Source organism: Callorhinchus milii, unplaced genomic scaffold (assembly GCF_018977255.1).
Source record: "Callorhinchus milii isolate IMCB2004 unplaced genomic scaffold, IMCB_Cmil_1.0 Scaffold16, whole genome shotgun sequence".
Taxonomy (NCBI): Eukaryota; Metazoa; Chordata; class Chondrichthyes; order Chimaeriformes; family Callorhinchidae; genus Callorhinchus; species Callorhinchus milii.
Genome location: NW_024704757.1, coordinates 6959140 through 6987110, shown reverse-complemented (window position 1 = coordinate 6987110; position 27971 = coordinate 6959140). Strand labels below are relative to the sequence as shown.

General features: G+C 44.7%; 1 protein-coding gene across 1 annotated transcript; it reads left to right on the top strand.

The window, feature by feature from the left end:
- Positions 1-542: 542 nt before the first annotated feature.
- ern2 (endoplasmic reticulum to nucleus signaling 2) lies at positions 543-27955 on the top strand. Its single transcript, XM_007905782.2, has 22 exons — positions 543-647; positions 10514-10631; positions 11723-11756; positions 12421-12493; positions 12756-12828; positions 13296-13418; positions 14395-14496; positions 15440-15701; positions 16079-16157; positions 17063-17222; positions 17836-17954; positions 18276-18461; positions 19251-19515; positions 20872-20962; positions 21054-21243; positions 21810-21909; positions 22326-22525; positions 23140-23287; positions 23738-23865; positions 24499-24622; positions 24741-24808; positions 25511-27955. The coding sequence occupies exons 1-22, from the start codon at positions 579-581 to the stop codon at positions 25700-25702; spliced, it is 2904 nt and encodes a 967-aa protein (XP_007903973.2). The 5' UTR covers positions 543-578; the 3' UTR covers positions 25703-27955.
- Positions 27956-27971: the final 16 nt, after the last annotated feature.

Genomic DNA, 27971 nt, shown 5'->3' with positions numbered 1-27971 from the left:
TCCTTACTCCACACAGAGCCTAATAATAATCCCTCCAAAACCAAAACAATAATAAATTGGTCATTTTCAATCCACGACTGTTTGTGGGACATTGCTGTGCGCTATTGGCTGCCGCGTTCGCCCACAAATATACAGTCAATTCACTTTACAGTGTGTTCTGTGAAGTGCTTTGGGACGTCCTCCCGACGTGAAAAGCGCTATATCAAATGCAAGGATTATTATTATTATTATATTATTATTATCATAATTATCATCACTGTAACTTGTAGCACCACGTGCTCCGCCAGTATGAGCCCCGCCTCCTCTACTTCCTAACGCCGCAGATTGGCTGAGTTCCCAGCGCGCGCTGCTATTGGTCTAAAGCTGAAGCCCTCAGCTGATTGGCTCACACACACACACCACCACCCCGCCCTCCCAGTGGCTCCTGGTTTAGCCAATCAGACGCGGCGGTGTGGCACCTCAGCCAATAGGAGGCATGCCCTGGGGGTGGGTCTGCACATGCGCGCAGGCTGTCGGGCGCGCGAGCGGTGACGGTTGGCGACGGCGGTGGGGGGGCGGTGGTGGCAGCGAGAGGTGCCATGGCCCCCACGCCCGCGCTGCGCCTCCAGCTCCTGCTCCTGGCCGCGGGGGCACTGGGCGCCCTGCTGGTAAGCCAGGCCTGAGTGTGTGTGACACTGAGTGTGAGTGACACTGTGTGTGAGTGACACTGTGTGTGTGTGTGGCACTGAGTATGTGTATGTGATACTGTGTGCGTGACACTGTACGTGTGTGTGACATTAAGTGTGTGTGTGTATGTATGTGTGACACTATGTGTGTGTGTGACACTGAGTGTGTGTGACCGGGTGACACTGAGTGTGTGTGTGTGACACTGAGTGAGTGTGTAACACTGAGTGAGTGTGTGACACTGAGTGTGTGAGTGACACTTAATGTGTGTGACACTGTGTGTGTGTGATAGTGAGTGTGTGTGTGACACTAAGTGTGTGTGTGACACTGTGTGTGTGACACTGAGTGTGCATGTATGACACTGCATGTACTGTAAGTGTGTGATGCTGTCAGTGTGAACTGTTTAAATGTGAGACACTGAGTGTGTGAGTGTGCTCATGCTTATGATACTGGTAATGTGTGTGTGCATGTGACACTGAATGTGTATGAGTGTGACATACTGTTAATGTGAGACACTCTTAAGTGTGTGACACCGTGAGTGTGTATGCCTAACACTATGAGTGTGTGTGTGTGCATGTGATACTGGTAATGTGTGTGCGCTCGAGTGTGTTCGCATGTGACTGTGGGTGTGTGACGCAGAGTGTCTGTTGGTCTGGGGAAGCTAATACTTTATTTTAAAAACAAACTAGTTATGGTGATGCCATGGCAGTGTCAGCCTATGTGCCGTACTTCAATAGTTAAAGCAGGTTTGGTGTCATGGCATCAGGAGATTTTAATGCCAATGAAATAAATGTTGCTGATGAGTGTGAGTAGCCAACATGGTGTGCATTGCAGGATGGTGGCAAATTGCCAGGTCACCAGCCATCCTTCCAGCCAAACCTGTTTTATTAATCTCCAGAACAGCACAAGGTTTGAGGCAAGGTTTGTTTTTAATAATCTAGTTATGTCCCTGTATCCTGCTTGATTTCAGTCTGTGTGGTCCCTGTATCCTGCCCGATCCCTGTCCGTGTGGTTCCAATCCCTCACTGTCAATTATTGATGGTCACGGGGTTGGAGGGTTAGATTTTTAAGTGTTGAGGTATCTTACAACCAAAAGTACTGTAAGACCATTTCTCATTTTCAGTTAAATCTGTGTGGTTTCTATACTGTTGACCTGAGTGATTCAGGTTGTGTACCTCCCCAATCCCGACCCCCAGCTCGGGTCCGAAATACTGAATGTCCAGCACCATGCGACGTCCTCCTGACGTGAAAGGCGCTATACAAATGTAATTTTGTTGTTGTTGTGCAGGATTTTGATGCTCTCTTATTGATATGTAATGAACAGTTGCACTCCCTGCATCCTGGATCAACAGCAGCTCTAAGCATTTAAACTAACTAGTGCTTTTGTCATGAAGCCAAGGAGTGGGTGTGCCACATTTCAGATCCTGTTCCTTAAAAGGATAATGTTTCAGTGACATCACCAGCACCAAAGTAGTAGTAATTCATTAGATCGCTTTCCGGGGGTAATGATTCCTCAAAAAAACATTGGTCACTCAATCCACAACTGTTTGTGGGACACTGTTGTGTGCAGTTGGCTGCCGCGTTTCACCCATAAAATATACATTCAATTCAATTTACAGTATATTCTGCGAAGCGCTTTGAGACATCTCGAAGACGTGTTATGGTGCTATATCAAGTGCAAAGGCTATTATTATATACTACGAAACTGCCAGAATTTGAGACATAAATGTGATTTTAAAGCCCCGTAAGTTTGATCTCATGTCCTGAATGTATGAAAGAGGCTGAATGAGTGCACATTATATAGGAAGTGGTACAGGACCACTTTCTTGATCAATTGATCAGTTAGAACATGTCATCATTTTTTTGTAACTCACAGAACTTGTGACCGGAGGTGTGGAATAAATGAGCCATGTGTTGAAGCATTTAGGTCAAATGCTGCCTTTGGTGAAGCATCTATGGCTCGTCTGAGGCTGACAGGCCAACATTCTGGAGGTTAGGCTTCATTGGGTTGCTGGTTTATGCTGCTTTACCTGTGGCCCACAGTGCGCGTACTTTCATTATGTCAATGTTTTTACTGCTGTGATAGTTTTCGGTGCATGAGGTCATACAACTACATAATTGTACAGAACAGAATTTAGAAAATTGGCTTGTGTTGCACCAAACGTCTTTTAAAAGTGAAATTTTGAAAATTTTCTTTTAGTTTCCACTTTTTTTAGTTTTCCAGAAAAAAAACACAGATTGCTCTCACTTGTTCTGTTCAACCACCTGATCCCTCAAATTGCCAAAGGAAAACTGTTACTTTACAGCTAGTTTAACCAACCATTATACTGGGAAAACAGGCCTGAAGATAATACAACCAGTGGACGTTTTACTGCTAGCCAGAGCACAGAGCTAGCTGTAAATATTGTGCAACTATTGCAACAGCAGATTTTTAGTGTTAACAGGCCTGTGCAAGATATTCCACTGAGAATGGCTGGGTACATGCCTCTCCTTGCCCCAACTCCAGTGACTGATTATACTTTTCATATTTGGGGCAACCTAGAGAGCTTGGAGCAGGTGGAGACATGCCGGTTTCTGTGTTGCGGGGCTGGGACAGGGACTGGAAGCTATAGCTAGCAGACAAGGGTTGAATACAAACACGCAAGGAAATGGCTGAGTATTCTGAGTTAGGCTTTATTACATTGGGTATCAAGGGGGTAATCTATACAGTGCTTTCACTTCGGAAATTTTGGGTGGAATCTGTGACAAGCTTTCGAGTGGTCTATGGAGGATGTGGACTGGCCAAATGACTTTCTGTTCCATACTTCAATCTTTTTATCATCAAAATCCTTGCATTTGACATAGCGTTAAGACATCTCCAAGACTTTCACAGGCTACACTGTAAATTGCAGTGACTGTATTTTGTGGATGAAATCCAGCAGTCAGTGTGCACATGAGCAAAGTCCCGCAAACAGCCATGGGGCGAGTAACCAATTTATTTGGGAGGATTGTTGGACAGGACATCAGGAGAGAGAAACTCCCTTTTTTTTNAATCGTGCCAGGGATCTTTAACATCCATCTAAACAGGCAGCCGGGTCCTCAGTTTAACGTCTCAAAGATTTATTGACCTAAGCAGAGTAGAGAATTGTTCATATAGCAGGTGTTTAACAAAGTATGTTTGTTTTAGGAGGGGAATAGTAGGATTAACACTGGCCTGCTGTCTGTGAATTTAATTGATGAGGCGTAGTTTACACTCAGAAGCTTGCAACCTGTGACTTGGAAGAAAACCCATAGAGAAATTGTATTTAAATCTTATTGCAGAACTCTGTTAGTGTAGTGGGTGTGAGCGCAGTTAGGACATAGCTGCCCGAAAACGTGGTCTGATATACGGAGAGAACATGCAACTGATACTATACTTCTGCATTATGACTTGGAGAGTGAGTATGAGTATATATTTTGTGATGCCTGGCTGTTGCTACTTAGACTTTTTCTTTGCAATTGGAAGTGCTTTTCTTTAGTCATGTGGTAACAAGTATATGAGCTTGGAGCAGGAGGTGGTGGGTCTCCACGTCATTGGAATGCATTGTCTCTGTTTGTGTTGAGTTCCTGGTGACTTTCAGATCTGGTGCCAGGATGACTGTGTGACAACATCCTTGACCGCTACAGATCTGTATATCATTACTAAATTGGCTCTGGGTAGATTGTAGATTGGGCGGTGATATGGGTGGGGTTGGGGGAAGGTGGGGGAAGAAGTAGAGTTAGAAGACACTTCTTCTCTATTGAAGTCCATTAAGATGTTAGTATGCAGATTTGCTTTTTGGAATTTATAGACATTATTTTCCTCTTGTTTCTTTAATATTTTAATATTTTGAAATTAGTCATTGTTTTGCCTGCAAAATTCGTCATTGTTTTGCCCACAGAATATACAGTCACTACACTTTACAGTATATCCTGTGACGAGCTTTGAGACGTCTCAATGATGTGATAAGGCACTATATCAAATGCAAGCATTATTATTGTTGTTATAGCAGAACAGCCTAAAAGGATCCTTGAGCTGGTAAATGGATACCGATTTATTGGAATGTTGATTTCAGCTCAAATAGAGCTCTGTTACTTTGCTGTTGGCAAATTCATTAACTCTTGTGAAAACTCTGTTAAAATGAGAAATAGAAGAATCTCATAGTTAGAGCAGGAAGTCTTGTAAAAACAGATTTAGAGTCTGAGAGTATGGAGTCACAATTTGCATTTTCTTAACCCCAAACACTCCCCACCTGTCTCTCCCGTCTCTTGAACCAACCATTATTCTGTCAGTAAGTAAACATATATAATGACTGTGTTGCATTTAGCAACTCATTCCTGTGCACGGGCTGTGGTTAGAATAAACAGTTCATTATTTGCTGGTTAATATTTACAGTGGAGCTGTAATAAGTTAAGTTCTTGTAGGGAAATGCTGGGTTTTCACACTAAGGAAAACCTGCAGAGGCTTTAGTGAACATTAGAGTGTTCCTATATCGAGCATGATGTACGATTGTCTCTGATCATGGTAAGGAGTCCTGTTTGTGCCGGGAACCCAATGATAGGGCGTGGGTCCACATCTTCAGTGCATCCGACTCCAAGTTGTGTCCATGTTTAGGTGTTAGCCTGGCTCATTTGGTAATATTCTTGCCTCCAAGTCAGAAGGTTGTGCTCCATGCCAGGACTTTGAACACACGTTGTCTAGGACTCAAGCCTGACACTCAAATGCAGTCTTGGAGGTATGCTACCTTGCCTTCCTTTCAATGGGGTATAAAATCCAACTCGGATGTACTCCACAGGGAAGGGGAGGGAGAATTGGTGGGTAAAGCATTCATGGCTACAATGGTGGTATAAGCAGAGACTAATGGCATGTTGCCTGTTGGCTTCTATGGAGTCCTGTACCTCAGTGGTTAGAGCACTCGCCTCGCAAGCGAGAGACCCGGGTTCAGTTCCTGGCAGAGCGAAACCTTGGGCAAGTTTCCTTACTCCACACACCTGATAATAATCCCTCAAGTTAATAAATAAAATAACAATTTGGTCACTAAATCCACGACTGTTCGTGGGACACTGCAATTGGCTGCCCCGTTTTGCCCCCAAAATATACAGTCAATTCACTTTACAGTATATTCTGTGAAGCGCTTAGACATCTAGAAGATGTGAAAAGTGCTATGTCAAATGCAAGGATTATTATTATTATATATTCTGTCGGTGTGATGTATGTTGGGGAAAGGAAAGAAAGTTAAAAATGAGTGTTCTCATGTAGCCCACCATTCCTTAGCCTGAAAACACAGCTCATGATCCTCCCAAGCCTTCGTCAGTTTCTTACATTAGCTGTTCAGAGGTTTGTGTTCAGGGAAACTCTGACATTCTCCAAGCAACTGTTCAGCATTTCTCCCACTGAGTGTGTGGCGGATATGTGGGACTCCAGCACATCTAAGAGCTTCCCACTATGCTGCATTTTACTTCATGTTTGTGGGAAGTACTGTATCACAACCCCCTTCCTAGCCAATAATCATCCAATGTAAATGTCAGGGTGAGAATCTGAACATACTATTAGCTGTCGGTTGTTCTCTGCTTTGTTTAGTGTAATGTGTTTAGCTGGTGTGGTACTAACCAACTAACTACTGTAGTTTTCCTTTTAAGAGGTACTCTGTTCTGTGACATCTGACTGCATGTGGAATGTGAGTGGATGAAGTGAGCTATTGTACTCACCCGCCTGGAACAAGCCGGGCTGATGGTGTATTAACAGGATGCAATTGCAGTACAGAAATGCCAAAAGTGAGTTTCAATACAGTAGTTTTTATAAACTAACAATAGGGCCCTTTATTAACACTGGCTGTGTTCTGGCAGCAGTGCTTGGGAAAGCAGAGCACCTGAAAGCAAGTGAGACAATAGTGGCCACTGCCTTGTTTATGGTGCAACCTAGAACAGTGACCTGCCTCATTAGTAGAACCTACAACCTTCTATTTCATGAACTAGATACGAAAAGAAGCCATAGCCATGCAGTTTGCGATGTGCCTTAACCTGCCTCGTACCCACAATCATCTTTCCTTTCCTCGCCCACTAGGATAATAATAATAATTCATGCATTTGATAAAGCGCTTTTCACGTCTTCTAGATGTCTAAGCGCTTCACAGAATATACCTGTAAAGTGAATTGACTGTATATTTTCTGGGCAGCCAATTGCACTCAGCAGTGTCCCACAAACAGTCGTGGATTGAATGACCAAATAATTTATTTTTATTTTTAAAGGGATTATTACCCCAGGAAAAATGATCCACAAATCGACTAACAAACGAGTTCCTACTTACTGCTAGGTAAACAGAGGCGTGCGGAGTAAGGAAAGTTGCCCAACATTTTGCCATGCCCAGGAATCGAACCCAGATCCTCTCTATGTCCCAGTAAAGAGACAGTAAAGTAAAGTAGTAGTGCCATTTTGGGGGTACACAATCAGCATTTGCTGAATGGTTCCATTGTCAGTGCTTGCTCCTCAGCACCCAGTGCAGAAGTACTCAGTACAGTGTTTATCTACCCACACCCCAGTTATCCCAGTGGTATGGAGATCATTGGTAGCATTAAAGCCACTTTGGTTTCCTAATCTTCACTATTTGAATTGCATAGTGCATCTGTGTTTTTATGATGAATGAAAAGTTTACCTTCAGGTTCCCCCTCAGTTTAATGAGTAACCAGATGTATGATGTGCTGTAATTAACAATGCCACTCCATTGTCCAGATGGTAGATGGTAGGAGAGTCATGTGAATGCTAACTGTTATGTGGGCATTTACTCAGTTGCTGTGGAGAACTGCACTCTGTGCATGTTCTTGTACCAACAGAATCTCCATCTGAGGAAGTGTAAGTCCGGAAGCCACGGTCTGTTTGTAAATGCTCGTTCAGATTGTATGGCACACCTCTTCCAGAACACTGTTGCCAAGCAGCCTGTGTTTGTTCTTGGATAAGGGAGAGTTTTTTGCGCTGAGTAACAAGAGGAAATACGACTGTGGTTTTCATTCAAATACTCCTGAGGAACTTGTGGATAAAATGTGCTGCATTTAATATTTAATGTAGCTTTGTGGTTGAATCACTATGAAGGATTTTGTTCTCTGATGTGTTTGCACGGGATGAGTATACAACACAAATGTAAGTTTTTACAAACTCTTACAACATGATTATAATAATGATCTTTGCATTTGATATAGCGTCCTACCACATTGTTGAGACGTCTCAAAGCGCTTCACAGAATACACTGTGATGTGGATTGATTGTGTATTTTGTGGGCCAAATGTTATATACTCTGGAAGAGCTAATATGTCTGGTTGTTCAATTTACTCTCAAAACAGTTCTTCATTGGGAATTTCCATGAGCACGTGTCTGAAACAACTGTAATGGAAAAACTTTTGCTCATCTCCCCGAACTTCCCAAGGAGGGATGGAGAAACTGACTGAAAAACTTTAAAAATAAAAAGAGATTCATTCCTGTTTAGTTAATAATAATAGCAATAATAATAATCCTTGCCATTGATATGGTGCCTTATCACGCCATTGAGACGCCTCAAAGCTCTTCATGGAATATACTATGAATTTAAACGACTGTATATTTTGTTGGCAAGTTAGCTCTTGGATGCAATGAGCTCCTGTATTATTGGTTTTACAGGTTTACTGCATCTGACATCTCTTCTGGTTAACTCTCAGTTGTATTATTAACCATCCCACTCACAGACGCATAACATTCTTGTAGGTGCAGCAAGTTGCAGAGTGAAATAGCAAACCTAGAGCGAAAGGAAGCTGAGTTGGTTACTGAACCGATGAAAAGTATCTTTTTCTTCCATCTGGATGATTAAGATCACTGTTCTTGTAAACCTCTGACAAGTTTACTGATGCTGTCCCACATTATTGAAGCATATGCTAGTGTGAAAATGACTCGTAGAGAGTGAGAAATTTGTTGATTCAATCTCTGGTCTGTGATCTTCGCCCGGGCTGCTGGGCTTGGGAAGGGAAGTTAAACCATGGTTGGCTTCCTACTCCTGATCTTTAACTGTACAAATGTAGAAGAAAAAGTACAAAAAGAAATGTACAAAAAAAAAGTGCTCAGTGGTAAGAGCACTTGCCTCGCAAGTGAGAGACTTGGGTTTGATTCCCGGCAGGGCAAAACCTTGGGCAAGTTTCCTTATTCCACACGCCTGACAATAATCCCTCAAGAAAAAAATAATAAATTGGTCACTTCAATCCACGATTGTTTGTGGGACACTGCTGTGCGCAATTGGCTGCCATGTTTCGCCCACAATTAGACAGTCAATTCATTTTACAGTGTATTCTGTGAAGCCTTTGGGACGTCCTCCCGATGTGAAAAGCTCTATATCAAATGCAACGATTATTACTATTATTGGTTGAACAGCTTGCGTTGTCGAGGCTCATGATTGAAGAATTACTGACTACTTGGAAGCGATATAACAACAAATTACAGCAACAAATGACGTTTACGCAGCGCCTTTCACATTGGGAGGACATCCAAAGGCGTTGGACAGTTAAGGATTTGCTCCCGAGCTGGAGGTTAGGATCAAGAAGGGTGGGGGGGAGGCGGGGTAGGAGGGTGACCGAAGGTCCAGTCAAAGAGGTGGGTCTTGAGATGGGCCTTGAAGGAGAGGCACCTGTTGAACAATAACCCAGCACAAGTTTTAGCTGTTTGAGGGTCAGCAGGAAAGCTACAAATGTCAGTGTTTCTCCAATATATTTTTTCTCAGTTCCATTCACGTTTTAGCTGGGTGGGTGGGGGAATGATGCAATTTTGTAATCTCTCCTGTACTATTGTGAAAGTTTAGCTCGCTTGTCAACCTAACCAGCAGATTCACAACACTCGCCAATTGGTTCAGTGCAACAAATATCATTGTAACCACAGTGTGTGTGCTGTAGCTTGAACACATTCCCGGGTGTGGTACCATCATTTCACAGCCGGCAGAGGCAAAGCTGTGTGGATGATGCAGTGTTTTTCCACAATGGTGAAATAGTGGTGACGGTTGTGTAACATTGATTTTATACTGTATTTGTCTATTCATCTCCTCCCATCACCATCTGCTCTGCTCTTGGATACCTTTGTTGGACCTGGACTTTAGCCGTCTGACCAAGACAAGTAACTTTCTGTCTAAGACCTTCCCCGGGGAAAGGTGTGACTAAGATCCAACTTAATCAGAATTATGGAACACAGCCCATATCTTACAAATGTGTAACGCTCTGATCTGTTGCTAATGGTCTCCTGCACCTCAGGCCACTTTGGTTCTAAAACGCATGCAACTTTTATTTAAAAAAACGCATTTAGCAGATAAATTGTATATTAATAGTAATAATCCTTGCATTTGATATAGCGCCTTATTGCATTTTCTTGACGTCTCAAAGCGCTTCACAGGATATACTATAAAGTGGAGTGACTGTATATTTTGTGGGCGAAACACGGCAGCCAATTGCGAACAGCAGTGTCCCACAAACAGTCGTGGACCAAATTTTTTTTAACTTTTGAAGGGATTATTACCCCCGGAAAAGTGGTGGTATTGTTGTTTTTCAGAGAGGGGGTCGAGAGCTGCTCGAATTCCAGAGTAAAGTGCTGTGAACAGGATGATTTAGAATGTTGGGAAGTCATTTGAGCTTTGCCAGGTTATTGGGGTGGGGGGCGGGGAGGGGAAGAATGGGCTCTCATCACCTTGTGGGATCACATTATACTCGACATACTTTGTAAGGATGCTTTTGTAAATTATGAAATGGGCCCATCCTGCTCTGTGTTCCTGGCGTACTGGTCATTTTCTTTGAGAATTGCCGTGAACTACAAGTTTTCCTTAAATAAGTGTAACTGTCCTCTTTGTTTCTCTAGTGCCATGCCAGCAGCCCAGTCACTCTCCCTGAAACCCTGCTCTTTGTGTCCACACTGGATGGAAACCTTCACGCTGTTAGTAAACGGACAGGGGAGATCAAATGGACCTTAAAAGAAGGTGAACTTTTTTTTTACGTTATGTAAAGTGTGTCTAAAAAAAGCACATACAGAGCTATTTTTTCTGGGGGGTTTACTCCAGCTGAAACGTCACATTTGTTGATCAACACAGGACAGAAACTAGAGGCCCTGCTCAGAGTTTAATGGAGACGTACATTATTATTATTAGTAGTAGTTTTAATTTTTAGTTTGTGATATAATAATAATCCTTGCATTTGATATTGCACTTTATCACGTCTGTGAGATGTCTCAAAACGCCTCACAGAATATACTGTAAAGTGAATTGACCATATAACATGGGCGAAATGCAGCAGCCAATTGCGCACAGCAGTGTCCCACAAACAGTCGTGGATTGAATTACCACATTATTATTATTTTTCATTTATTTTATTTTTTGAAGTGATTATTACTCCTGGAAAAGTAATTCAAATAACAACCGAATTCCTACTTTTTGTTGATGGAGTTAAAAATAAAAGTCACAACTGACCCTGGGTACTATAAATGTAAAAGTGGGCCTGATCATTAGCAGCTGTCACAGGAAATGCCTTCTATTATAAATCGCATTTGGTTAAAATCACGCCAAGCCAATGATGTGCGTGCTGGTGACTAGAGAGTTTGTTGACATTCTCGTGGAGTGCAGGTTTCCTCACTGCCTTTAAATAACCTCCAGCTGCTGTGCTGATCAAGAACCCGGGTTCTTTCTCTTCAGAATGTTTTAAATTTATAAAGAAAATCTCAAAATACAATGATGCTAGTGGCATGCCCAATGCTACCCGTAGTCAGAAAGAAGGTCCTCAATTCCCTGCAGCGTGGGGTCTAATGGCCAAATAGCTAGATTGCAGATATCTGTATACGTCCCATCTCCCATGCGGTCTGTGTATCACTGCTGTAGATCATAGACTGATTTCAGTTTATCAGATGCCTAGTGATCTGCAGGACCTTATGTGGGTCAGCTGATTGTCAAACGCAGTGATATAACTGGGTGACTATTTGCCAGGTTGTATCATATCATTACTGGTAGATTGTGGTGCTGAAGGTGTTTCTCACATGTCGGTGTTTGTTTCTCTCAAATAATGATATTTTTATTTCCAGATCCTATTATCCAGGTTCCAGTCTACCTCACTGAGTAAGTTGCTATCGTCAATTATGCCACTTTTTTCACAATCACCAATGAAATCACTAATCGTATTAATGATTGAGCTTGTAAAATACAGGCTCAATCGCCCATCCCGTCCCATGATTGGCAGTCGGGCCTTCAGCCTCTCTGCCCTTACCTTTGGAACTCCATCTCAGAATCCCTTCCCCTCACTCCCTCTCTTGCCTCTTTCAAGGCCCGTCTCAAGACCCTCCTCTTCAGCCATGCCTTTGGCCACCTTCCTGCCCCAACACCTCCCTGCCCACCACCCCTCTTGATCCCAACCCCCTGGTCGGGTCCAAACCTCTGACAGTCCAGCGCCTTGGACGTCATCCCGTTGTATTGTTTGTTGTTGTTGTAATGGTATACAATATTATCATAACACACTTTGCTGTTTTTTTTATCTAAAACATTTACAAGAGACAATGTGAGTTGAAACTCCAGCACGTGGTATTAACCCTGAAGAGAAAAGTGCTAACTTGTTTATTAACTTTGTGTAATTAAATTATACAATATAATTACAATGCAATTTACATTTATACACTTGTAAATCATTTATTATCATTAGGAATTATTGGCTGCATTCCGAGAGTCAGCTTCTCTCTTTGATTATCGTCCTTTGTTTACACTTGTCTTGTTTCTGTCGTGACTGTAGGCCAGCCTTTCTGCCTGATCCCAATGACGGCAGCCTCTATGTTCTGGGTGGGAAAAATAAAGAGGGCTTAATGGTGAGTTATACAGCTAACGTCTGCTTCCTTTTTCCCCTAACCTCTGGAACCCCCCCTCTCTTTACCCCTCTGTTTTGCCACCCCCACCACCTAACTGTCTTAAATCCTGCCTTAAAACCTAGCACTCCAACCATGCTTGCAGTCACCTCCTCCTTGCTCAGCATCCAACTCTGCCTCTGTGAAGGGCTCTGAGTCGTTGCCCTACATGAGGGGAGCTGTACCAATGCGATATGTTGTCAACTGCTGGTGTTTCTTCTTTCAGAAACTCCCCTTCACTATTCCTGAGCTAGTTCAGTCCTCTCCATGCCGAAGCTCTGATGGAATATTGTACACAGGTAAAAAAAAGTTTATTTATTTAACTGTCTTTCCTTATATTTCCTCCAGTGATAGAAAACTGAGTTCAGGATTGTACAGGTTCCTTTCTTCTTTTCCTACCCATCCTGACTCCCACTTGCTGCCTTTCCCCAGCTAATCCCTCAAAATACACACTCGACAATGTGATAAGGCGCTATATCAAACACAAGCATTATTATTCCCCCCCCACCAAGGTTTTAGTCTGCTATTGTGATGTGGATTCTTGAGCGCTCACTGCTCCGGTGGTCTCAGCAACTGCGTCCTTCCACACTGTACGGTCATTAACTCATTTTACTGTGATTTTATTCCACATTTCAGCAATTCAGAACTCAGCACAGGACCTAGCACCTTCCCTGGTCTGTATTTTTCAGACTGGGTGGAGGGAGAGCCACTGGGAGGGAGTTCGTGGGTGTTTTTATGTATCTGTGTGTTCTCCTTCCTGCACTAGGCAAGAAACAGGATCGATGGTTTGTGGTGGATCCCAAGACCGGAGAGAAACAGACCACGCTGACCACAGACGCATCGGAGAATATCTGTCCCTCCACCCCCTTACTCTACATTGGGCGGACAGGTGAGAGCAGCAATCTGGCTGATCACAGTTATGTAGCATTCTCAGAGCAGAAATTCTCAGGATGGTGAAGTTACTATCTAGACTATAAGTTAACCCCCAAATCTACTTTTCCACATTTACAGTACTCTTGATTCCAGGCTCACTGAAGTTCTGTCCACTTGCTTGTCAGATATCAAAGCCTGAATGAGCTTCCTCAGTTTCTTGCAGCTTAACCTGAGTAAATAACAGTGCTTTTCACAGTGCGAGGATCTCTAAAGAGTTTGTGTGGCTGGGGGATGGGTGTGGAGGATGAGTTCAGGAGGGTTGGGAGGGAGGAGGTGATTGAAAGGTACTGTTGAATATGCGGGTTTAAAGGTGGTGAGGAAGGAGGCAAGGTGGAGGGACTCTTAAGATGGAGTTTCAGAGAGTGGAGCTGAATGGCTGAAAGCTCAGCTGGGTGGACATGAAGCTGGCAGTACCGAGGGTGAAGTACTAAATTACAGTTCCCACAGGGAGAATTTAATTCCCTTTGCTTTGTCCTGCATTTCAATATCTGTTTTTCCAATGAGCCATTTAATACATTCAGTAAACTCCTGATAACTCTTCCTTCCAAGGGAAAAGGGCTCAGCAACAAGTTATCAGGAGTAGCGAGTTAGGCATGTGAATAATAAATACATGAATAACAACAGCAACAAAATTACATTTGTATAGCGCCTTTCACGTCAGGAGGACGTCCCAAGGCGCTGGACAGACAGAGTTACGGACCTGAGCTAGGTTCGGGGTGGGGAGAGGGTTGGGCAGGGTTAGGAGAGGGGAAGCGAGGAGATTGAAAGTACGATCGAAGAGGAGGATCTTGAATAAATGTTGGTGGGATATTGACAGCACGATGACTTAAGTGGTATGATGAGTTAAGCCAGGATTGAGTTATCAGGAGTTTTCTGTATGTATTCAAATATGCTGTAAACGAAGAGTGTGCTTTTGTTTTCACGTTTTGTAGAATACATGATCACCATGTATGACACTAAAACTCGGGAACTTCACTGGAACGCCACGTACTATGACTACTCAGCTCCTTTATGTGACGAGAATGGAGACTACAGTAAGTTTGGTGGTAAATGATGTGATTGGAAGGGATGACCCTGGAGATACCACTGTTGACCTGGGAGCATGAGGTCCAGTCCCAATTTTGATTAGCAATTTGCATTGAGATTGACTTGATCCCATGACACTTTTGGAAAAAGAGGATTATTTTTTCCCATTCGCCACATTAATTGCTCATTCGCTTCATGGCAGCTGTGGGATATTTTCCAGTGCCCAGCTTGTGCGACTTTCCCGGCTTCTACCTGTCTTTCTGCAAACAAAAGTTACTGTATCTGACAGTTGCTGGGAAGGAAGCACTTTGAGATATTTCAACCTACAACAGTGTCAAAATGAAAGTTCACCTTTGTTCATTTTAGCCGTGGTGGAGCTGTGTTAGGGAGGCATCTGTACAAGCACGCCACCCTCTGGGTGAACAGTGGCATTGAGAACCCCAAGGACATGTACCTTGGTATACCATGGTTTTGTCTTGGCAACTCTTGACCAGCTCATGTTCATTTGTCGCGGGGCAGTGGGTGGGGGCGCGGGGGTGGGGGGAGGGGGGGTCCTACTTTATTTTCATCCATCGCCTCACAGTGATGTTTTATATGGAGTCCGGTAGCTCAGTGGTTAGAGCACTCACCTTGCAAGTGAGAGGATCTGGATTCGATTCCCGGGCAGGGCAAAATGTTGGACAAGTTTTCTTACTCCGCACGCCTCTGTTTACCTAGCAGTAAGTAGGAAACCCGGTTGTTAGTCGATTGGTGGATCACTTTTCCGGGGGTAATAATCCCTCCAAAAAAAATGAATAATAATAATTTGGTCACTGAATCCACGATTGCTTGAACTTTATAATCCATTTCATAGCAAAGTTTCTGTTCACTGTCAGTGAGTTAGGTGTGTGGAGAGGGGGAGGGAGGGGAGGTGCTGTTTTCTAACATGGGTTTCATCTCTGATTCACCCAGAAATGGCTCACTTTGCATCAAACGGCGATGGCCTGGTGGTGACTGTAGACAGGGACTCTGGAGATGTATTGTGGATGCAGAACTACGGCTCCCCCGTGGTGGGGATGTACATCTGGCAACAGGATAGCCTGCACCGCGTAGCTCACCTCAACGTTGCCATGGAAACCCTGCGCTACCTCACGTTTAACTCACAGGACATCCGGATGATTAAATGGAAATACCAGTTCCCAAAAGCGCCCTCCACTACCAAGACCCAATTGGTGTAAGTCCATCCTTCCCGAGTTACTGATCCCATTCCCCAGCTCACCATGGGCTGACTGACCTCAATGAGAGTTTACCCAGAATAGCTAATTAATCCCCCTCCCAAAATTCCTCATTCCCCTTATTCTCCTGTGAAGCTCTTTGAGATGTACATCCTACATGGAAGGAGTAGAGCAAGTTGTCGGAGGAAGCCTCAAAGCGCTTCACAGGATTTACTGTAAGGTGTAATGACTGTTTTGTAACCAGTCAAATGCAAGTGAAATGCACGGATTTAATCCATAAAGAAACTGTTACGGAAACCGTCTTGTGTTTTCTTGTTGATCAAAGGACTTGTGTAGTTTATGATTCTGTGCATTAAAGTCCTCCTCTTTGTTACAGCCCAACCTTGTACGTGGGGAAGCACGCCTCCGCTTTCTATGCTTCGTCTTCACTTGTCCATGAGGGTGTGGCTGTGGTGGTAAGGACCTAACCCTTTAAGGGGCCCATTGGTGGTGGTGGTGGTGGTGGGGCAGTTTTATTTTACTGCGCCGGAAGTAAAAACAGAAGTGGCTGGGAACACGCAACAGGTCAGGGAGCATCCATGGAGAGCGGAAAATGAGTTAACAGTAACTCATTTTTCTCTCTCCATAGATGTTGCCTGACCTGCTGCGTGTTCCCAGCCACTTCTCTTTTTATTTCAGATTGCCAGCATCTGCAGTGTTGTGCCTTTTGTCACCTGTTGCATCTTGTTACTCAGCTCATTGTGAAGTCACCTGTTGGAAACAAACGTCAACCGAGCTACAAACATCAGCGTTTGCTGTATCAAAAACATACAGTCACTCCACTTTGCAGGATATTCTGTGAAGCGCTTTGAGACGTCTCGCCATGATAAGGCGCTATATCAAATGCAATGATTATTACAAGATGGAATCCATTGAGGTGGTGGTGCTGGGCCAGGGTTATAAAATGACTGGTCCCCCACAGTGAGTTACATACTGAAATCTAATGTCACGAGTTACATACACTAGGATCACATTGCTGCTGAATTATCGGGAAATAATCTGCATTTACACTGACGTACAAGCGTGCAATAGATACAGCATGTCACCCGACCTCCCAGATCAGCTTCGAAATCATCCAATTGAATATAAAATAATCCTTGCAATTGGTATATAGCACGTTTCGTGTTTATTTCTGCCCCTTTTTTGGACCAGCCAACAAGTGGAAATCAGTACATTAATGTCCATATTATTGTTTATTCGTATTTATGTTGTATACCAATCCCGACGTTCACTTCATTATCCCTTTACTTTTCTTCACAGAATGTCGTGAAAGACTTTTTTGGTTTATTTTGGCAAATCTAAACTCCATGTTTTTTCACAGCCTCGTGGGATCACTATCGTGCGTATTGATGGCCCCACAACCGAGGATGTGACCTTGGCAGAGAGCGGGGAGTGTGAGATCATCCCCAGCACCAACGTCAAATATCCCCAGGGAAGCACCTTCTCCTCCGGGAACGTGAAGAGCCAGTGGCTGCTGATAGGTTTGTCTTTGATTTTTGTCATCTCCTCTGCCAGTGTATAGAGAGGGCATTGATCTCCTCTGCCAGTGTATAGAGAGGGCATTGATATACTGGGGCACCCATTGGTATATATTGATATATATACTATGTATTGCTACACACACTGGTAAATGCTGTGAACATGTTGTACACGCTAGTTTGTACTGTATGTAGGTCTGCTTGGACTCAGCCTCTCAGTGCGTCAGGAATAATCTCAAATAATAAAATAAATTTCAAAGCACAGTGATAATAATAATAATAATCCTTGCTTTTGATATAGCACTTAGTCACATTGTCGAAACGTCTCAAAGCGCTTCACGGAACAAACTATAAAGTGGATTGACTGTATTTTGTGGGTGAAACGCGGCAGCCAATTGTGCACAGCAGCGTCCACAAACAGTTGCGGATTGAGTGACCACATTTTTTTCACATCATTAGACAAAAGTGTGGGAAGAGCCGAGACGAGATTACACAGTAACATCAGACAGACGGGTTGTTAGATGTTGCACTTTAATCGCTTTCTACAATTCAACTAACAGTGTCAAGCCTTCCTATTTTAAAATCAGTCAGCAATGTGTTTTTTTTTTATTTGAAGGTCACCACCAGCTGCCTCCAGTGGCACACACCACAATCCTGAGGGCATTTCCTCACCCGCTGAAGAAGAACACAGAGACTGTCATCACCACAAAGACCAACAGCCACACACTCGATGATGTACGTTGCAAAAGATTCAGCTGTTATGTTTCCACCCACAAAATCTCAACCGTTTTTACCCTTTGTAGAATGAAACTAACAATAAAAACGGAAGTCGCTGGGAATATTCAGCAGGTCAGCAGCATCTATGCAGAGAGGAAAATGAGTTAACGTTTCAGGTCGACCTTTCATCAGACCTGCTATCTCACTTTCCTCTCTCTGTAGATGCCGCATGACCTGCTCCGTGTTCCCAGCGACTTCTGTTTTTATTTCAGATTTCCAGCATCTGCAGTATTGTGCCTTTTCTAGAAAAGTAATAACCTTTTGTGCCTTTTCCCTAAGTTTATGACCCACCCTGACAAGATCCCGTCAAGCATGACTAACCAGAGGCCTCGAATGGAGAGGGATGTGAAGCCAGAGCCTACAACTGAGGTGGTGCCTGAATCAGGTAACCAGGACATCCTGACCATGACCATCATCACTGTGATAGTCGGGGGCTGGCTGCTTTTTCTGATCATCTACCCAAAGGTAACTAATTTCTCCATGCCCAAATGTTGTGATGTCAGTCTGGTCTCCGGTCCAAAATAAATGAGGTTTGAGAGTAGCTGATCAGGGTTATAAGCGACAGCATCATCCAATTCGGTGATACTTATTTAAGGTGAAAGTAAAATTATAACCTGCATAAAAACTGACTGAGTGTACACCAAATAAAATCACTTTTGTTTTCAGCCGGGTGGGTGTCTTACACATGTGGAACCCAATCACTGTGCTTAAGAGTCTCCAAACCAGACTGAGAATTCCACATGTGTATTGCCACCTACACATTGGAGATTGCTCTGTGTCTGGAATAGAATACCCCCTCTCTCCTGGGAGGGACGCACACCGCTTACTTCTGCAGGGTATTTGGTGTAGGTTGGCAAGAGCCAGGGCTTGCCCATCCCCCTCCCTCCAGAGTGTGTGTTGGGGTAACTGCTGGAGTCTAACCAGCTAAAACTGCATAACTTGCCGTTGATATTGCTGACTGGCAAGCTTCCCAATGCTCGTCCAGCTAGGACCACCCTACCTGTTGGGGCTTTGGCTTGCAGGGTTAGCAGAAGCTGAGCGGGAAGAATCCCCATTCCCACCTGGCTTAGAAACCAAACCCCCACGATTCTGACACTCAGCTGGGCAATGTAAGTAACACAGCGTATTGAGAGGAAACCAAGGGTTAGAGACAGGAGTTATATTTTGAAAGTTTTGAATTCATGGCCATTTACCTTGCACTTTAAGGTGTTTAACCCTGCACTGAGTCACAGCTTTATCCCTCTCTGTTTTCAGAGGATTCAACAGCAGCAGAAGCTGCAGCAACAGCAGCTGGAGCAGCAGCTGGAGGAGAGGTTCCAGCGCTTCCAGCAGCAGCCCCCAGCCTCCCCCGCAAGGCACTCGGGCGAGCAGCTGAGGCCAGACCTGACCCCTGACAGCTCTCAGGATAGATCCCTGAGTAGCACCTCCCTCTCTCAGGACAGCAGTGGCCAGTCATCACACAGATACTCAGGCCACAGCTTAGACAACGGCACTGCACTGTACGATAAAATTCTGTCCGGTTAGTGGTCTGCGTTTCTCTCTCGTCTGGCTGTGTTGAGGAACACGTCCTCGTGGCCCTGTAAATCCAGTTGAAATAATAATAATCCTTGCATTTGATATAGCGCCTTATCACATCATTGAGACGTCTCAAAGCGCTTCACGGGATATACTGTAAAGTGAATTGACTGTATTTTAATAATAATCATCCTTGCATTTGATATAGCGCTTTTCATGTCGGGAGGACGTCCCAAAGCGCTTCACAGAACACACTGTAAAGTGAATTGACTGTATATTTGTGGGTGATTGCGGCAGCCAATTGCGCACAGCAGTGTCCCACAAACAGTCGTGGATTGAGTGACCACATTGTTTTTTTTAGTCGTCATAACTATGGGCATTTTAAGATAGTCCTTTATGGTTTTATCCTCTTGACATTTACCTGTCCAGTGCCTTGGGATGTCCTCCTGATGTGAAAGGCGCTGTGTAAATGTAATTTTCTTGTTGTTGAATGTATTTTAAAATACCTGTGAACAGAGAAAGATACAAATCGTGAAGGGGAGGGATCCACGGTCTCCACAATAAACAGTATTTTGCCTGTTAGAGGTCGGTGTCCCTTTTTCCTTACTAAAGCTATCCTCCAATCTTGTTTTTCTCCCCCGAACCATTTTACCCCAGGTTCAGAGAGCAATGTAAACCATCCTTCGGATGAGATTTTAAACCTAGGGGCCCATCTTCCTCAAAAACTGAAGTCGCTGGGAATACTCAGCAGGTCAGGCAGCATTTATGAAGAGAGGAAAGTTGACTCACTTTTCTCTCTCCATAGATGCTGTCTGACCTGCTGAGTGTTCCCAGCGACTTCTGTTTTTGTTTCAGATTTCTAGCATCTGCAGTATTTTGCGTTTTGCCCATCTGCCTGATCAGGTGGATGTAAAGGATCCCATGCTGCTATTCAAAAGGTGGAGAGAATTTCTCCTGGTGTCCTGATAAAACTGGTCATTCACTTTCTGGCTGTGTGTGGGGCATGGCTGGGCGCACAATGCCTGCTTTGTTTGCCCATAAAATGGTCATACACTTTACAGTAATTCCTGTGAAGTGCTTTGAGACATCCTCTGGATGTGAAAAGCGTATCAAATGCAAGGTTTATTTTTTACAAAACCTTATTCCTGATCCTACACAAAGGAAGTGTGAGCGAGTGGCTCAGACCTCGAGGTTAACTCCTACATTCCACAAAAGGTTTGTAGTAATACACTTGACTGCGCCTTGGGACGTCCTCCCGACCTGAAAGGCGCTATACAAATGTAATTAGTTGTTGTTGAATGGAGCAGAGAGCTAGTTGGTGTTGGAGAGATCAGGAGATAAATTTGTCTTCTCCTTCTAGATAAGGAACTTGACCGGGTTATGATTGGAAAGATCTCCTTCAATCCTAAGGAGGTGCTCGGTCACGGAGCAGAAGGCACCTTTGTGTTCAGGTAAGCCAGATGCTGCAAGCCAGAATTAATTGAAGGAATGGCAAAGAAAGCGTTTGCCACGATAACCTGACTGGCTGTTTTGTTGACCCAGAGGCTGCTTTGATGACCGTAATGTTGCAGTGAAAAGAATCCTCCCCGAGTGCTTCAACTTTGCCGAACGCGAGGTTCAGCTCCTTCGCGAGTCCGACGAGCACCCCAACGTCATCCGCTATTTCTGCACCGAGAAGGACAAGCAGTTCTACTACATTGCCATTGAGCTGTGTGCTGCCACACTGCAAGAGGTGAGGTCTTCAGTCAAGCATTTCCCCTCTATGTTCAAGACCCTCACACTCGGGTTCAAACCCCTTCACTCCCTGGCACCTCCCTACCTCTCCAACCTCCTCACTCCCCAATCCACCACCCAGCGCCTCCGTTTGCCTGGCACTCGCCTTCTGCTCCACCATTGGAGATCGCGCATTCAGCCTCTACGCCCCGAAACTCTGGAACACTCTTCCTCAATCCCTCAGCCTTTCCCCCTCTCTCCCCTTCTTCAAGTCCCACCTGAAAACCTTCCTTTTCAACCGTCCCCAAAAAATTGGTTACTGAATCCACATTTGTGGGACACTGTTGTGCACAATTGGCTGTCGACCTGACAAAATGCGTCTCTGACAGTTGGTTTCAGCTCCTCCATAGTCTCATATCACTATTTTGTAACAGGGGGTAAGAGCACTTGTGGACACCCTGTACATAAATGTAAATTGTTGGTATATCTGAGCCGTGTCTTGAAGAGCAGTTGTTTGTGATGGGACTGAATTCTTTTGTTGGATCAGTGGCAAGACTAATGTTTGCTGTATCAATTCACCTGTAGTACGTGGAAGGCCCAAGGCTCGACCATCTTAACCTGGATCCAGTGATCATGCTCTTTCAGGCCATGTCTGGCCTTGCTCATCTGCATTCACTTAACATTGGTAAGAAGTCTCTTGTATTTATTGGTGTAATATGTAGCCGGTCACACACTAGAACAAGCCAGGATTTTCAACATGTATTATTGTACGTTACAAACAGTGAATGGTCCTGAAGTTAATCCTAACTCCTGATTTTCCCACCTCCCCCCACACCTCCCAATATCTAATTCATTCTCTTGAACCTCAGTTATTCACCATATAAATGGGGCAAGGGTCTCTGTCTTTGATTTCTACATTTCTTTGTCATTTGAATCTATATCAGAGTCAGGATGCAGAAATGAATGAGCAGTTTTGTAAACATCTTTGCACGAGAGGTGGGCTGAGTGGGAAGGGAGGCTTCTGTTTGTCAGATCAAATCTTACATTTTTTGTAGTGATCTTGATATGAGTGTAACTTTGTGGTCTCTGTCTGGATTCCAGTCCATCGTGACTTGAAGCCTCGCAACATCCTACTCTCCCTACCCAACTCTCATGGCAACATCAGGGTTGTTATCTCAGACTTTGGTCTGTGCAAGAAGCTGTCTGTGGGTCGGCACAGCTTCAGCCTGCGCTCCGGGATACCAGGCACCGAGGGCTGGATTGCGCCAGAGGTCTTGCAAGAGGAGCCAAAGGACAGGCCCGTGAGTGACACCACTTGTAATTAAATAATATTAATAATGTTTGCATTTGATATAGCACCTTATAATGTTGGCTTAGTTTCCTGGATATTTCTTAGCTGCGCATTGATTTTCTTGCAGTTTGTGCTTCGGGCAGTGGGTGACTTGGGGCCAGGCCTCCTGTGGTGGGGAGCCTACTTGTGATTTAGACTGGAATGTCCTAACCTGTGTAGCCACCTTAGCCTCAGTTGGAAACGTGGCTCCTAAGGTTTGTGCACGAGTCAATGCAGAGCCCTGCTCCTCTCAGCCTCACTTATGATTGTTCACGTGGGGGAATGGTGTTGCTCCAATGTATGTGTTATCCTCCAGGACTGTTTATAAGCTGCACATGGAGACTGGGGTAAATCAGGCAGACGTGGGTCTCCACATGGGAAACTGTTTGATTATTATTGTAGCACCCTGTGTACTGGGAGCCTCCCGCTTGATGGGGAGGGAAGTACGGTGTGTGAGCCAGTGTTTATTCTTACATTTGGCTAAAGACTGACTGACATCAGAGGCTTTGGAGAATGGAAGGAGCTACACATTGCTGTAGCTTGTACTAAAGTACTCTAAACAACGTATTGTTATTCACCCCACAGACCTTTGCCATAGACATTTTCTCAGCCGGCTGCGTCTTCTATTATGTTGTTTCGAAAGGGAAACATCCTTTCAGTGACACACTCCATCGCCAGAGCAACATCCTCCTGGGCACGTACTGTTTGGACCATTTCAAGGAGGAGAACCATGGTAAGGAACCGTCAAGCTTAGCTCTTGGCTTCAGCTTATCAAACAATCACTTCACATCTAAGCCAGTTACTTCTTTTGTGTCATCCTCACTCATGCTCATGGGATACAATGCTCACACCTTCCTTAAGATCTGAACCTCTCCAATCAACTATTTCTATTTGATCATCTGGGTGTTTATTAGCCAGAATTTTTGCTTTGATTTTGAGAATTGTCACACGTACTCGCTCGCCTGCTCCTGAGCAATTGAACACATTGAACTGGTTGTGATGCAGGGAGCATCCATATTGGTTGGGTTGGGTTTCTTTTATATCTATGTGTGCTGAATGCATGTTTTAAAGAGCAGTTTCAGTAAGACTTGCAAACTCCTTTCCAATGCAATGGACGGCTGGAGCAGGGCAGAGGGGGATTGAAGAATATTAAATAACCGCGGTGTTGGTTTTGTATTTCCAGAGAACGTTGTGGGGAAAGACCTGATTGAACAAATGATCAGTGGTGATCCACAGCAGCGACCCTCCGCCCAGCACGTCCTCAAACACCCTTTCTTCTGGAGGAGAGAAAAACAGCTGCAGTTCTTCCAGGTACTGTTTCCTACCTGTGCTCTGAGATCCGTGGAAAGGGGAGTGAATTGATTAGAATGTGGCTGACAAGCTTGGCTCGATGCACTCACACCTCTGAGGCGGAGGGCTGTGGGCTCAAGCTCTAGGTCAGGGAAACTTCCAACTGACATTCAGCAAAGAACTGATTCGGGCCTTAGTCTGTTCAAGTCTGGACCTTGTGTAAGTCACCATGTTGGGCTTGAACCCACACCTTTTGCCGTAAAGCCAAACATGCAACTAGTTGAGCTAAACTGACATAAAATACAACACAAAATTACATTTGCACGGCGCCTTTCACGTTGGGAGGATGTCCCAAGGCGCTGGATGGTCAAGGATTTGGACCTGATCTGGGGTTTGGGTTCAGGTGGAGGGCAGGGAGGGTAGGAGGGTGGCAGAAGGCACAGTAGAAGAGGAGGGACTTGAGACGTGCCGTGAAGGAGACAAAGGAGGGTAGTGAGATGATGTGGGATGGAGTTCCAGAGAGTGGGGGCAGAGACGTTGAAGGCCCAACGAAGGGGTGGGCTGGGCGGGGGTTGTGGAGCAGGCCGGAGCCTGCTGAGTAGAGGGAGTGGACGTGGTACGTCATGGTGAAAAGTCATGTTGTCTTCTAACCAGGACGTGAGTGATCGAATCGAGAAGGAGCCAGCAGAAGGGCCCATCGTGTTCAGGCTGGAGTCCCGTGGAAGAACGGTGGTGAGAACAAACTGGAGGATGCACATCTCTAGCCCTCTGCAAATGGGTCAGTCCCTGGGTGAGGGGGAGGGATGGGTGTCTCACTCATATCATTAACCGGAGAAGATGTTGTTTGACATCAATGGGAAAAGCTGTCCTTTACACTTCCCTTTGTTTTTCCTAAGACTTGAGAAAGTATCGGACTTACAAGGGAAACTCTGTGCGAGACCTTCTGCGAGCCATGAGGAATAAGGTAAGAAAATAGGTGTTGATTCTTTCAAAACCAAATTTGATAGATTTCTGTTAGGAAATGATATCTTGAGATACAGTATATAGTTTGGGACAAGACAGATGCGTGTGACTGCCAGAATAATGAAAAATGAACTGGATGGACCTTGGTTTTCTCTCGTCTAGCAATTCTTATGTTCATAGTACTGACTGCACTCCTGCCATCTCAGTCTTTGGCGTTTTAAGGCAGAACTGTCTTAACAGCATACGGGATACAGGAGGGAAGAGAGGGGGTCGTCACAGCTAAGTCTGGTCCTGTGCTCACCCAACTTCAGACAACTCCTGTCCCTGCTGCCTCAGCACAGGCAAGGGATCAGAGTGGACTCTGGTGTCACTTGGCCATCAGCAAGGTTGGACACCGACATGCCATGGCCGTGGCTTACATAGGAACAAGAGTAGACTTTAGGTTGAGCTGTCGCTTTGTTTACAATAAGCCTTGAGTTTGACAGTGTTTATAATGTCAAAACATGTCTAAGCTCTTCACAGGTGCTGCCAAATACAGGGACTGTGTGTTTGTAGCCAGGTGTAGTGACTGTTGGTAGCGAAAATACTATAGGCATTTTGCATGTGCGAACACGCACACATGAAGTGAGTGACCAGTGTAGCTGGCTGTTTCTTCAGGAGAATGTGCTAAGTCTGACGTGCACGTGAATCGATTTCTCTGCAGAAACACCACTACCACGAGCTGCCCCCAGAGGTGCAGGAAACCCTGGGCGAGGTCCCCGACCAGTTTGTGCTGTACTTCACATCCCGCTTTCCTAACCTGCTGCTTCACACACACTCAGCCTTGCGAATCTGCAGCCACGAGCGGCCCTTTCACCCCTATTACCACCAGTCCTCTGGAGACTGCATGCAATGATCTGCCCTGGGGAGTACTGGAACTGTAATGTCTGTGCTTTAATCATCGCGGAACCACGTTCAAGACTTTTTAAGAGCCAGGATGTGGGAAGAAGGTCCAGAGAAGGACATGTGTCTGTTGTGGAACGGTTGAAAAGTGGTCTTAATAGCAGAATGCTTTTACATGGTGTTTGGTTCACAGAACACCCCTGATCAGTGCACCAGTGCACGTCCCCTTATTCATATCAGGACATGAAGTGGGAATTAATGTCAGTGAAAAACGTCATTGTACTGATGTGTGCAATGTAACCCATGCTCACAATGTTTACTTAAAAAGCGCACACTGGAGAGAGGTGATCAGGTAAGTACATAATGTATCGAGAGAGAAGGACACATACACACATGTTTTCTGTAAGGTTTTCATATCCACAATGGGGGCTGGTCCCAGTTAGTGTGGATATCAGGCACTCGCTCGTGTTGAAATCTGGGTTGCTCCAATGAATCTGCTGACACAATCTACTCCACCCCATGAGTGCTAACTGGGTTCCTGCTGCAGGCTTTAGCTTCAAGTGCAAAGATATGATGATGATCATCATCAGTAGGGAAAACAATAGTGACCAAAGGATAGTCAACTTTGTTCTGCCCAATGGGTTCCAGAGCCGGTTTCTCTGCAGAAAATGCACCCAGGCACACTGCTGAGCAGAGGCAAGCTGCTCAGTCACACAGAGACACAATCATGGCTGGAATCAGGTTATCAGGAAGAGCCATCATTTAAGAAAACTACTGTAGAATGATGAGAGCAAATGGGCTGCTGGATCTTCTCAATGTCAGTCTCACTAAAACCTGTGCCCATTCCAGGACCTCCTAGTGTCTGAGCCAAGGACTGTGTGTTCATACTACAGCCACTGCCCCCTCTTCACCCCAGATTAGCAAAGGCCAACTGTTGTTGGCTGCATGGAGAGGAGGGCAGACGAGCAGGTGAAATGATCTTGTTTACACAGTAATTATGAATGGACAAGTGGAATTTTGTATCCTGCAAACTCTCTGAACGGCCATCAGAGAGAAAAGGATCCTGGAGGCCAAAGCATTAAGATTCCAAAGGAGGTCTTTTTTTTAATAAAATATATTTTTTCAAATGAGGAGAAAATCTTTTTATTACACTTTGGAAAGCAAGAGTAAATGATATTTCTACAGCACCCTTCACATGGGGCAGCGTCTTTGAGCAGGCCAGTGTACGATGGTGAAACCAGCAAGCTGTCTCACATCGGCCTACGACTGACTCATTCGTGCAGGATACATGGGAAGCGACAATGGGAGGAGCAGCCAAGGACATTGCCATTTCAGCCACCGTCTCCCATTTTCAGACAGATGAATTCACATGTATGAGAAATGGTTCAGTGAGTGAAGGGAACTGAGCTCTAAACCTATTGCAGTTTGATCTCTCTCGCTCTCCACTCCACATGAAAGAGGACTGCAGTGCCTAGCATGGTGCAGCCACATTATCCTGGGCACTATTGGGATGTGACTATATCTTCACGTTATCACCAACTCATTTAGGAATTGGAGGACAGAGCCGGTGCCAGCCTGCCTGGTGATCATGTTTCTGGCAGTGATGGTACTGTAGTTCTGGGTGGATGATAGACTAGCAATGATGTTAATGCAATAATTGTAAGTTATAGTGCCAAAGGCTGTGTGAGGAGGGGGTGATCTGGCCTGGGGTTGATGAAGTGGGTGGGGTTAGGTGCAATAAAGGGCTTATAAGGGTTTCTAGAACACTGGAGTGGGTATGAAGTGCATTGGTTTTAATGTGAAGGTAGAGGGCAACTCCTCCCTGGACTGTTTGTTCAGTATAAAGCACGCTCACCACTTGTTACTGCTCTGTGGGGCCTGCGCCTGATGACTGAGAGGTGGAAACAACAGCGTGTTGATCAGTTTATACGGTTTAAAAATGACCTTAACCACAGTTGTGTGTAGTCACTGTTTCCCAACACTCAGCAACAACCTCCCTTCAGACAAGGGCTCACAACCAGGGTAGCACCTGGACACAGAGCTCCTGTACCTGCAGAGCAGCAGTATGCTTACAAACAGGTGGTGGAATGGAGCTTTAGCTGAGATTAATGTACTTGGCCTCCTGCATAGAGCAAAGGTTTAAAACTCTTTCATGTACTTGAATTTATTTAAGTTGTATTTTTTCAGATGCTAACTGTGCTTGTAAATAATGGTGGGGAAATGTTTTTTATTGGAAATCTGAGTGTAAAATACATTACTAAATGATTCCTCGTGCCACATGT